The sequence below is a fragment of the Protomyctophum parallelum genome (assembly GCF_964188405.1).
Source record: "Protomyctophum parallelum genome assembly, chromosome: 17".
Lineage (NCBI taxonomy): Eukaryota > Metazoa > Chordata > Actinopteri > Myctophiformes > Myctophidae > Protomyctophum > Protomyctophum parallelum.
Window position 1 is genome coordinate 14,283,823 of NC_139719.1, and position 13,670 is coordinate 14,297,492.

At 43.3% G+C, this 13,670-nt stretch overlaps 1 protein-coding gene across 3 annotated transcripts in view; it reads right to left on the reverse strand.

Moving 5' to 3' along the window:
* The window catches only part of adamts14 (ADAM metallopeptidase with thrombospondin type 1 motif, 14), a 97,036-nt gene that overhangs the window by 68,213 nt on the left and 15,153 nt on the right, over positions 1-13,670 (reverse strand). For all 3 annotated transcript variants that reach the window (XR_014570615.1, XM_083788201.1, XM_083788200.1), the window contains exons 3-4: positions 5,731-5,893; positions 884-1,086 (exon numbers count right to left, since the gene is read on the reverse strand). Coding sequence is in view for 2 of the 3 variants with exons in the window: in XM_083788201.1 (XP_083644327.1) it covers positions 884-1,086; positions 5,731-5,893 (366 nt within the window). In the remaining variant the exon portion in view is untranslated. The remainder of the gene's footprint in view (positions 1-883; positions 1,087-5,730; positions 5,894-13,670) is intronic.

Consider the following 13,670-nt stretch of genomic DNA (forward strand, 5'->3'; position numbering starts at 1 on the left):
CAAGAGGAAGTGCATTCCATAGTATTGGAGCCAGAAGGGAGAAGAGTTTGGGACGTGTGGAGCGTTGTCACAAGTAAAGATGGCACATGCGTGTGTGTGTGTGTGTGTGTGTGTGTGTGTGTGTGTGTGTGTGTGTGTGTGTGTGTGTGTGTGTGGATATAAATCTGTAAAATAACATGTGCACACCTGCATAAAGTGCTACATGGTCCGCAATCTGCAAACACAGGCAGGGGCATTACTAGCGCCTACGCAGACAACACAACTGCGTTGGGGCCCAGAGGCAAGGGGGCACACGGCCGCCTGCACCCGTGCCATCGGTAAAATAAAATTATAAATACATACAGAGATGCAATGACAGTTGAGTTGAACAAAGTTTGGCGGAGCCTGGTGGTGGCTGCTGCTAGCACATGCTGCGGTCGGGGGCGTCGGGGCCTACTGACGTCTAGTTACGCGGCTGACTGCAGGGGTTGAGGTTCCCATCTGGAGACCTAAAAGCTACATTAAAGTGTTGCTTATCTCCATATGTATATGCTGATTATACGATAGCATCACACAAAAGCATCAAAAGTAGCAGATCCACAAGCCAGAAACGCGGCAAAGAAACAGTTTTGGACATATGAGGTTTCCACCCGACAGAGACGCGATTTAATAGGGGAAAATAGCCAATGTACAAGCTCACAACGCAACACCTGCTCTTTGGGTCTTGTAGATCTGATATAAAACCCACCGTTTTGGGGAAACTATACTGCATGCGCTTTTGGTTCAGAATCCTCAAACGGTCAACGTATCAGGAGTTTGCGCACACACACACACACACACACACTTACTATGTGACTTACTATGTTCATGAGAGTGTCTCACTATGTCGATGAGAGTGACTTACGATGTTCATGAGTGTGAGCACGTAGTTCTGCACGTGCTCCTTGCCGTGGAAGCGCACCACCGAGTCGTCGACCGCCAGCAGCACCTCGATGTTGTACTCGTCCTTCTTGGCGTGTCGCCGCTTGCGCTCCGACTCCGACTCCGACAGCTTGTGTTGCACCAAGTCCAGCGCCGTGGGGAGGTCAGCGATGCCAAAGTCCACCACTGTGAAATATGACCATACACATATATGATCGTACAATAGCAGAGGAGCAGTCACTGCTGCTCCTTAGATTGTTTTGTTGCTGTAGAGCAGAAACCTCTTATCGCCATATAGCAGTGTCTCAAACCTTTTCATGCCAAGGACCCCAACATTGACACTTATTAGCCCGCGGACCCCCATTTGAAAATATATGCCGTAATGCCCAGGACCCCCATAAGAGAAGATTCTAACGGCTCTAGCAGTGATTTTCAACCCAATGTATAATGTAAAATCAATGTTAATTTAACTCTGAGAGTGTACAAATGGAACCAAATGTACCCGTTAGAGACTCCATAGCTGGGCACCCCCTGGAAATCCCTCACCTCACCTCAACACCCCATCAAAAGTATAAAAAAGCAAGAGTCTGTAGAACTGCTACTTTTGCTCTTTGTGAATTTGAATCCTGAACGGTTTTGAAACCGTTTTGGCAATAATGCGGTTTCCACCCGACAGAGAATCTCTGTTACATGTAAAAGGGCCATCTCGAGTAAAAGTTCAGAACTTTTGGAACACAGAACAACCCTTATTTATAGTTTTTGAGGGTCGCTAACCCTCATGTGGCAGCAAGGTCTATGAACTGTTATGCCCTCAGGACCCCCACTCGTGACATCACGTGGCAGCCAAGTCTATGGATTATTTATTTACGTTTGCACGTCACGTGGCAGCCACAATGGGCGTCACCTTACTTCACACAAGTGTGATTTTTTACATTTCCACAGTCTCATACATACTGTATCAAATTGGGTGGTCCATGACATGAACAAAGGCTGTGAAGCACTGCTGTAGGCCTACATTTCTAAATCCATCCAGGAAACAAAAGAAGAAAGAAACCCTCTCCAGTCTCATAAATCCCCTGCAGCCTACTGAGTCTAGAGAGTCAGAAGACCATTTCCTCTGGCCTACATTCACTCTACAAACCATAATATGTGCATTCAGAGCTCCAATCCACAGAGCTGGCCCACTCCAAAGGACATTCATTCATTCCAACATATCGCACACACTCACACGCACGCACGCTATGGCCGCACGCACGCATTCCAGGTCTGTGCTTGTGAGCTTGTATACATCTGCTATTTTTGAAACTTTTTGAAATATATTGGAAAAAAAACGTTACATTTCTTTTTACACAAATCTTCTCTTCTGAGGGTCCCCGGGGCACAAAACCTTTTCAGATGGAGGTCCGTGGACACATACATTGTGGCATTGAGAACTAACTGGCGTACAAACATTGTGATCTGGTCTATTAGAAGAACGTCATTTGTATTTGTATCTTTTATGTTGTCTTGTTCTGTTGTTCTTGTTCATTATTTTTTATATCCTCTGTGATATTGTGTCTGCTGTATGTATGGGAAGTGCTGATGTGCTCTTTTCTTCATTATTTTCACAGCGCACACCCACACATCAACAGCCCACCCACTACATCTACAGTATGACAAAAAACTTTCGTCGACTACCTTTTTTCACTGACTGAAAACTTAAATCAAAACAAAGCCATGATGACTAAGACTAAATTGATATCGTCAAGTCAGTGCCTGAAAGTAATTAGCTGGTGTCTTTGTGAGACAATGTGAGAGAATTAACGCGGCCCCCGTTTAGAATCATCCCGCCGCGCAATTAGCTGAAATGGAGATTAGCAATTATAAGATTCTAAATGTCATTGTGGGCTAGATGTTGACAAGAAGCAGAAACTGCCTTGTTCAAACAGCCTTGTACAATGAAAAAAAACAACATGGCATTTGGCTGCAGGGCTGTGAAAGATCAAATTCCATTTTGATTGCGGAGAATTCCTGAGAAAGTCGTATATATATTGATGTTGCTGTCGGCGGAAACCTCAAATTTCATGTTTTCTTTTACGTTTGAATGCCCTACTTGCGGGCATACTATTGTGTCGGCCCTAATTGCTCTGGATGTGCAGGTTGCATGGTCTCCTCCGCCATTGGTGTGTGAATGTATGGGATGAATCAATGTAATGCACATGTACAGTATGTGTAAAGCGCTTTGGATAAAAGCGTTATAGAAATGCACCATCTACCATAAATACATACACAGATGCATTTGTATGGATTATTCTGAAACTAGAACATCAAGTTCAATAGAAAGCCATTTCCGTTTCTTTGTAGTCGTGGTGAAGAAGCAACGGCAGTGAGACAGACAGCGTTGCCTCTATGGTGATCACACATAGGTTTCCACCCGCCAGAGTCAATATATATAATGTAATATATACTGTATTGTCTCTGTCGGGGTGGAAACCTCATAACCTCATTATGTCCAAAAAGGTTGCCTTTCAGGATTCACTTTAAAAAAATAGAATAAGTAGCAGATCTCTACAAGCTGGAAACGCAGCGCGAAGCCGCTACCTTTCTTTTGACATTTTTGAGTGAAGTAAGGCGTTATAAACACAGTTGAAATATGGAGATAAGAGGTTATATGCCCGACAGCAACGAAACAATGTACGGTAATCAAACCCCGTTGTGAACATAAAAAATGAGTGCCTTTCCTGATTAAAAACCTTGATTTTCATGCGGGGGCCGAGGCGCGGGCCGAGGCCGAGGTGCTGTACAGGAAATTGAAAGGCCCTTTTCATACAGTATACAGCCACAGACACCGTGCATGGATGGAGTGGAGGGCGATTAATAGTCAGCTACGGTTTCTGAGTTTCAGCAGAACGCCAGATGCTCAAGCTATTGTTGCGGCGCGAGATAGAGAGTGAGAGAAAAAAAAGGAATTGATGTTGAAGTTGTGTCATTTCTCAGAGAAGAGAAGGAAAGGTCATTTCCAACCCCCCACTACTCCACTCCACTTCACTCCACTCTACTACTCCACCAACTCCTCCGGCATTACCGCAAAATCACAGCATTCCTCACTCGAGCAGCTGGTGAAGTGAAGGGGACCTTGGTTCTGCTGCGGCTGTGTGTGTGTGTGTGTGTGTGTGTGTGTGTGTGTGTGTGTGTGTGTGTGTGTGTGTGTGTGTGTGTGTGTGCCGGTCATAACTCTGAGTGGAATAAGGGGCCGTGGTGTGTAACGGTACTCCCTCTTCCTTTGGTGTGGCGCCCAGGTGGCGCCTAAACCCTAACACCTTTAACTTAACCAACACTACGCCTAACCCTAAACCCTGAATCCTTTAACTTAACCAACACTCTATGCCTGAACCTAACCGTAAGCCTATAACCTCTCCAACACTATGCCTGAACCTAACCGTAAGCCTATAACCTCTCCAACACTATGCCTGAACCTAACCGTAAGCCTATAACCTCTCCAACACTATGCCTGAACCGAACCTTAAGCCTATAACCTCTCCAACACTATGCCTGAACCGAACCTTAAGCCTATAACCTCTCCAACACTATGCCTGAACCTAACCTTAACCCAAACCTCACAGTCAGAAACTATGCCTACACCTAACCTCAAAACCATGTCGACCGGGGCGACGAAACACTGGGCGGCGGTCCGGTGGCGTAACATCTCTACCTGCAACCAAAGCATGATTCATGCCTTAAAGCGCAAATAACATGCATTTTAAAACTGCTTTTAATATTTAATATCATATTGTCTATGTCCATCAAAGTTATTTCTAATGGTTTGAGCCTCAATCACCACTCTGATATAACCAGGCCTTGTCATTTCTTTCTGGACTTTGAAAGCAGTTTTAGCTGCAATACCACAATGTCCTGAGGTGGTGGGGTTGCTGATATGCAGAATATTTAATATTTGAGTCATTATAATACTGATGCTAGAAAAAAACAGATTCTTTTCCATTCCATGCCAGCTTGGAAAATCAACAATGGTGGACAAAGTGGAAATGCAAATTTGAAACTGAAGACTGAAGAAGGAGGAAATATACAAAGTAGGGTGACATTGATGACATCACGATGAGACCAAAATCAGTTGAGCTGTTCCTGAGAGCAATTTCCATTAAAGCACCAATATGATATCAAAGCCTGATTGTTAAAAATTGGTTATTTGTGGGGAGAGAAAACACATATGGGAGCCCCAAAAACACAAAATAAATTGAAAAAGTTGAATTTTATGTTATAGGTCCTTTAAGGAATAGATTCCAATAGAATTCTGAGGCAAAATGTCATTTCAGATGGGCAGCGATTAATGCACCTAGTAATTCATTTACAATGAGAGACCTGCGTTTTTTTTTCTGTACATGTGGACTAGTTGTGGGGCGTTGTCGCGCTCCTCATGAGCAGACCTGGAGCAGACAACATATTCTCAGATGGGGGACCATGGCCAAATACAGATAATTCTGGGGGTCCTTGACATGGAAAAGGTTGAGCACCACTGACATAGAAACATAGGTTTTTCAGAAAACTGTTTTTTTTAGAATCGTCTAATTCTAAAAATGTGATTGATTGATCAAAGTATTTATTAAGGTGTTAAAAAGGTCTTAAAATCCTTAAATTGCTACTTCAATGTCATCTGGGAGAACAACTTCTATACAGCATCATACAACAAGGCCTGCCAATAAAGGCAAGAATTATGGTAGTGTACACACACAGACATTCACAACAACACACACACACACACAGTCACACACACACACACAAACACACAGACTACTCTTGTATAGTTTCCACTGACGTCACCACCACCGTCCATACCTTCGTTGTGAGCGTCCTCCCTCCGCTGGCTGCTGATTGGCTCCCGCCGGACGGCAGACCTGCGGTAGACCACGTGCACGCGACCCTTGACCTCCACATCCTGCTGGCCCTTCTCCAACGGCTCGATGAAGAACTCCCCATTATCAGTACGGATCAGACCTGCCTGGAAGGAAAGAGAGAGAGAGAGAGAGAGAGAGAGAGAGAGAGAGAGACAGAGACAGAGACAGAGACAGAGACAGAGACAGAGACAGAGACAGAGACAGAGACAGAGACAGAGACAGAGACAGAGACAGAGACAGAGACAGAGACAGAGACAGAGACAGAGACAGAGACAGAGACAGAGACAGAGACAGGGGGGAAGAGAGAGAGAGAGACAGAGAGGGGAGAAGAGAGAGAGGGAGAGAGAGACAGAGAGAGAGAGGTTTTCCAAATTAGTCCACCACCACACCGTCAAACAACTGTTGCCAGAGTTTGTGAGATAAATAAGCTTATAGGTCTATGAAAACATGAGGCCCCGGAAAGAAGCGACTATAGGCTAACATGAGCACTTTAGTTTAAACCTATATATATATATATATATGTTTGAAAATAGCAGATAAGCTCACAACAAGATGTTGGGGGAGTGACATTTTTTAAATAAGTTTTAAAACACACACTTTAACAGCACAAATCTGGTCAGAAGGGGATACGTAGACAATTGCATATTAATTTGGCGGGGCCATCCTTTACATGCAAAACGTTTAAGAACCACTGGTTTTATAAACAAACCCCCCCCCCCCCCCCCCATCCCCCATCCAAGCCCAAAGTCGCTTAGAATAAGCAGACATGGTAACACTGTCCACCCCCCCAACCCGTTTACTCCCCCTCTTTGAAGGGGAGTAATTGCGCGCGGAGCCTGTAATTACAGCGTGGGCCCTAATCAATTGGGGACGATTTAGTCCAGAGCTGAACGGGGCTGTGTGACGCAGGTAGACCTAATTGAGAGGTTTTCCATGGACTTTACCAAGAGTTGTTGCAGGCTATTTCTGCGTCGTCTACCCACGTCGGTGAGGCTTAACCACTGCACCACATGAAACCTATATCCTGCCCCATTATAGGGCTGACATTTTACCTGGCAGATTGTCGCACACATAATCGCGTAAATAAATAATAAAACATTTAAAGGACCACTTCATCACTTTTCAACATGTCTTCATATAATTGGTCCTCACTGATTTCTTTTTCAAAACAAGATTTAGATTTTTGTTATCATGTGAACGATGGCTTCCATTATCGCACAGCAACTTTTCAGGAATAGAAAGCCTGCCATTTCTATTAGCTTGGATTCCCCATCGATGATGTCACTGGTGGACGGGTTTCTGAACTGCCCACAGCCCCCTACCTATGAGACACAGACTATAGAGAAGAAAAACAAATGTGCTATTTTATCATGAACATTAGTTAGGACCAATATTAGATGAAGACAGGTTGAAAAGTGGTGAAGTCGTCCTTTAATTGTGTTTTTTTTCCCTCGCATTGAACATAAATGGAAATTATGGGAACTTGTATACTTTCAAAATACATAGGCTACAGTTCAATTGAAGACAAAGGGTGTCAGTGTCTGCATTCTCAGTTTCATTTTAAAACAAAGAACTGCCAGCTGCAGTTAATTAATTCGTGACACGTGCTCCGTGTCTTTCACACCTGCATGCGCCTTGAGATTAATTGAATATCGAGGGAAGAATAGCAGAGCCTTGAGTTGTGACCATCTGGTGAACAAAGAGATTATATATACCATCATAACCTTGACTTTACACAGCTACTATTATACTACTATATAGTAAAGTCTTTATTTTTTATGAATAATTCATCATTTATTTATTTAAATAGACTATGCTGTAATATTCATGAAATACAGAACTATATGTTCCTTTATCCGTTATGGTACAAACCAAAATTAGGAACATATCGTCTTAGATAAATAATTATGGCCCTGAACCTTATGTTACACAAAATATATCCAAAAGTCAGAGATCTTTTTGTGCACAGCTGCATTCTGGGACCTTACCATTAGGTTTAGAAACGGGTAGATTCATTGGTACTATGAAGAACTAAGACATGTATTATTTTGTAAAATGACAACCCTCTGTGTTCACTTTTTCTGGTTAGAGGACTACGAAAAACTGGAATTTTGCTTTAGTAAAGGTATTTTTGCTTTAGCAGACTTTTTATTCAAAGCGTGGGAAAAAAGGCAGAATGTTTTGTTTCTTGTACACTTGATTTGTATGGTGTGTCCTATAAGTCCATGTGGGCTGGTGCATGACACAAAATGTAATAATCTATCTATCTATCTATCTATCTCAGGGGTAGGCAACCTTTATTATCAGAAGAGCCATTTTTGGCCCAAAACGTATTACAATTCTATCTGGACCCGCAAAATATGTTTGCTTTAATAAAGAAAACTTTAATTATTCGTGTTTTTTCTGGTCTTTCAATATTAAATTTTATTGTTTGCTAATTTCAAGTCAAGTATACTGTACCAGTAAGCCAGCAGCACATGGTGAAAACAAACAAAGGTTCAGGTTCAGGTTCAGGTTTATTTGTCATTTGTATAGATACAGAGTATACATACAAAGATGTCTTATCATGAATACATTTTTCTATTTTCCTTCATTAAATTTGATTCTTATTTTTATCTGCATGGTGTATAGGCAACATTGTTTTGCAATATCAAAATTAAAGAATAACTTTATGCCTACTACAAATTCAATAATAAATTATGATTAAATGTAAAAAAGAAGAAAAAGAAAACCTCTTATTCCTTTTCATACTTCTTTGCCGTAGCAACTGGGAGCCACGGGAGAGGACCTATAAGAGCCACAGGTTGCCTACCCCTGATCTATCTATACACATTAGTCTCTGCTACCCCCCCCCCCCTAATGTTGTCACAGTACCGTAAATATCTTGACAGAAAATATGATTTTCCACGAATGTTCCCCACCGAAATATAGGGACACTATGGTTCAAGTGCTTAAAGAATCTAGTCTGTAGGACTGTATATATTCTTTGTCTGTCTTCGTAAGAGGCTCAACTTGACCTCATTAAAACATTTTAGATGTTAGCTAAATATATCGCCTACTAGTCTGTATATAGCAAAATATGTTTTTCTGAAAAAAAAACCTTTTGTGGTCCTCAAAAAATAGCAGATACCGGTATGCAACCTTATACAAGCTTTGCTTGTACATGGAAACATCTAGAAAGTGTTTGAAAAATGTTGAATAATTTTGAAACAAATCTTCTCTTCTGGGGCGGTCCCTGCATGTCACAAAACATTATTATTATTATTTTTTTTAAGATATTTTTTTGCGGCTTACGCCTTTTATTGATTTTTGAAGGGACAGACAGTAGGCTGACAGGAAACGGGAGAGAGATGGGGGGATGACATGCAGTAAAGGCCGTGTCGGGTCCGGGAGTCGAACCCGCGGCACACTGCGACTGGATTACCAGTCCGGTGCCCAGACCGTTACGCTACGGCCTGGGCCCACAAAACATTTTCAAATGGTCCATGGCAAATACATATTATTTGGCGGGTCCTCCTGAGCACGAACACGTTTGAGAACCACGTGATTTTAGGACACATTTAGAATGGACCTCACAGGACACTCTGCGATGGGATGGAGGACTCCACTAACTGACACCACGGACGGAGCGCAGTGCGCTGAGTGGCAGGAAAGAGAGGAGAGGGCAAACATTTATACGGACACTGATTTCCATGAGCTAAACATCCTCTTCCTGGCCATCTTTGTTTTAGAACTTAAGTGTTTTAACGTAAATATTTGTGATGGATGGATAGTCTTATTGGCTGTGTGCTCAGGACCAGATTGTCAAAAGCCTCCTCCCCCCCCCTCCCCCCGGGGAGGGGGGGGGAGAAACCCTGCGGGGGTCTCCTCCTCCTGACCTACAGTAATTAGGAAAATGTTTTCTAAATACTACAAACAGTTTTCTCTCCTGACAACCTTCCATTATGTTGCTATATATAATCAGTGGTGCTCAAACCTTTTCATGTCAAGGAGGCATATGTCACTGAGGGAGACACCATAGTAGCCTGGTTAATAAACCAGACTAATATCGCACGGACCGCGGGATATTAGTCTGGGGAGGCTCAGCTTGGATTTCATTTCCAGGGGAGCGGGTTGAAACATTTTCTCTTTGACGCAATTGGTCAGAGCGACTGTCAGTCAAAGGTCTCAAGCATTGAAAGTCACTGTACCAAAGCCCGCCCATATTGCATACCGTGTCCCGATTGGCCGCCCCATTTCTCTGGTGTAGGAAATGGGCGTACAATTGAGCCTCTCCAGACCGTAATCCGCCGGCAGGCAATTTATTTTTGCCAACGGCTGATTCGGTCTGGTTTATTAACCAGGCTAACACCATAGGGGCCATGTGTTCACCAACATCAGATATATTCACTGACTGAGACACTATAGGGGCCATGTGTTCACCAACATCAGATATATTCACTGACTGAGACACTATAGGGGCCATGTGTTCACCAACATCAGATATATTCACTGAGGGAGACACTATAGAGCGGCACAGTCCCTCCCCCTTTCATAACAACAAACGGCCCAGGAAATGAAAACGCAATGCATTTCCCCATAGGCAGTTTTTATTTAATTTATTTAAAGACCTTTTAAGCGTTGTACGAAGCCAACTCTTGTCGTGACAAATCATGACAACACACACAATATTTCGGGCCAAACAAAGAATTAGAAAGTAGAAAAAAACGGCAGGTTACAACACTTTTTTTGTTGTTTTTCTTCTTTGTAATTATTTGTTTGGTCCAAAATATTGTGTGTGTTGTCATGATTTGTCACGACAAGAGTTGGCTTCGTACGACGCTTAAAAGGTCTTAAAATAAATTAAATAAAAATTGCCTATGGGGAAATGCATTGCGTTTTCATTTCCTGGGCCGTTCGTTGTTCTGAAAGGGGGAGGAACTGCGTCGCTCTATAGGGGCCATGTGTTCACCAACATCAGATATATTCACTGAGGGAGACACTATAGGGGCCATGTGTTCACCAACATCAGATATATTCACTGAGGGAGACACTATAGGGGCCATGTGTTCACCAACATCAGATATATTCACTGAGGGAGACACTATAGGCCTGTGTTCACCAACATATTCACTGAGGGAGACACTATAGTGGCCATGGTTTCACCAACAGAAATCTCCCAGAGTGCAGCAGACTCTGTGGCTAGGCTAGCTAGTTTATTGGGACATTTGTGGTCGTAGTGGCTACATCTGTCATTAAAGAAATGATGATATTAGTTTTAAGGGTAGGCTAACTGTTGTATAATTGCGTACATTTAGGGGGGGGGGGATCACAAAAAGTTAGAAGAATACGGACATAGGAGGTGCCCAACAGTGACGATATACTGTAACTATGATATACTGTACAAGTCATATTCTCTTATCATCATACGTCATCATACATCATCTCATTCTGGACGATCACAATTTGCGTCCTCACCTTTGTCTTCTATGTTTCTTCAAAGCTAGACATAGGAGGGGCTGGTTCCATAATTATACTTCCAGTGCAGTGGTGTGTGTGTGTGTGTGTGTGTGTGTGTGTGTGTGTGTGTGTGTGTGTGTGTGTGTGTGTGTGTGTGTGTGTGTGTGTGTGTGTTTGGGGGGGTTGCAGGAAAAGAAAGCAATGCCCACCATGCCAGTAAGAATCTGTCTACAGTTCTGTGTATTTCAAGAAGACTATGTATAAATAGAGCCAAGCAACACAGAGAACAGCGTTGTTGTAGCGTCTAAATTTAAATCACGTCATATAAAGAAGGGTCATCATCATCTCTGGACTGACAACACACACACACTGTGAAGGGGGGGGGGGGGTCACAGGGCAAGGGAGGTGACAGAATGGCAAAGGAATTCTGTTCCGAATCCGAACCAGGAAATTCCAAGTAAGAGTGCACTAGGCCTACTGTATACTTCCTCTGGGGTTGGTTCTTCTGTTTTTGAATAGCCACACATATAAATGGATACATTTGGTTAAAATTATTGTGATGCTATATTAACCAATGTAGGACTGAGACCAGATTCTACAAATGTCTTCGAAATCTTGACAGTTTTCTGAAAAACCTAAGTTTCTATATCAGTGGTGCTCAACTATTTCATGGACCCCAGACATTATTTGCTCACCGGACCACACATTGAGAACCAATTGTGTCAATGGTACACCGAGGCACAGGACCAAAACATTTGGGAGGGAGACCCATACAGAGGAAACAGATGTAAACATGTGGTGTAGACTGACTGACTGACTGACTGACTGACTGACTGACTGAGCCTCACCTGAAATCCAGCCCTCTGTCTGCACCCATATATAGGCCTACGCCTGTGACTGTGTACAACCATCAATGATCTATGTTACAGTATGCATGCATGGCGTCTGTCTGTCTGCCTGCCTGCCTGCAAAACGTTCCATGAATTTAAAACAAATTCAAAGATTTTTTTCATTCATGATTACCTGTACAAGCCGTTTGTACTTAAGTCATGGCTTAATCTTTGATGTGTTTAAATTCCATACATCAGAAAACAAAGCCACTATCCATCTACAAGCTCACAACGCGGCTCGACGCATTGTGAGCTTATAGATCTGCTATTTTCACTATAGGTTGGGTCCCCCTCTCTTTTGGGTTCTTGAGCTAAAACGTTTGGGAACGTTTTAGCTCACAGCGTGAGGCATGAGTCTTCCACCTTTGGGAACGGTTTAGCTCACACCTCACAGCGTGAGGCATGAGTCTTCCGGCAGTTGCCACTGACCTCTTAGGGGAAAAAAGGCAAACACATCTAACCTCCAGAGCTCACCCACACACTACATTCCACACACCGGTAAAAGCAACTTTGAAGGTGGATATTCATGTAATTCAGAGGGCTGTCGTTTTGGCTCTGCGAAGCTGCATAGAGGCAGCAAGGTCTCTTTATATATGTGGTCAGTGCATCCTCCACTGCACTCTTAACAAGCCATTAATGAACCTACAGTATAGGGCCCCAAAATAAAACACCTTTTCCCCCGTTAGTTAGTCTATTAAATTTGTCAAGGACCCTCCCATTATCAAGGACCGACTGACCACCCATCTGACCACTTAGCATGGCTTTACACAAGGTCAAAACGCTGGTGGATGAATTAACTCATCGATACCTGGCAGTTGACGTACGTGTGTCACGGTGTGGTCACGGAGGTAGGACTCAAATGCAGAACGACCAGGCCAGGCAGAGAAGTGAATGTTCAAGAGGTTTATTTCTCAAAAACCCACATGGAAAAATCACAAGGAACAATATACATGGAACAACTGACCACAACATATACGACGACGAACTGACAAGGAGCTGAAAACACTGGGGCATATATATAGACAAGACTACACACAGGTGAACTGAAACACACAATCATCACTGGGATAGGCTAACAGACAACAGAACACAGGTGGCTAGGGCCTAGGGTTACACTAATACAGGGAGGTGAGACAAGGCAGGAGACAGCAAACAAGGCAGACAGGAAACACTAGGAACAAAACTACAAAATAAGGTACAGAACACAAATACAAGTAATAAGTCCCAAAATACAGACAAAGTCCAAGGGCAGAGGAGCGAACCGTGACAACGTGATAACTCGTTTTGGACAGAAAACGATTTCCGTGCACTTTTTCTGTCTTACTGAACAATGACATCCGGCGAGATAAGACTCAACATCCGTCACAAATAGTTGCACACACAGGTCAGGGTGGGGGGGTGGGGGGGGTGGGGGGGGCATGGCTGCCTGGTTTAGGGTTGTTCTGGTTGGTGTGGGGGGGCTATAGGCGGAAGAGGTGTGTGCACCTTGGGAAGCTGGCGTCGCACACACACACACACACACACACACACACACACACACACACACACACAC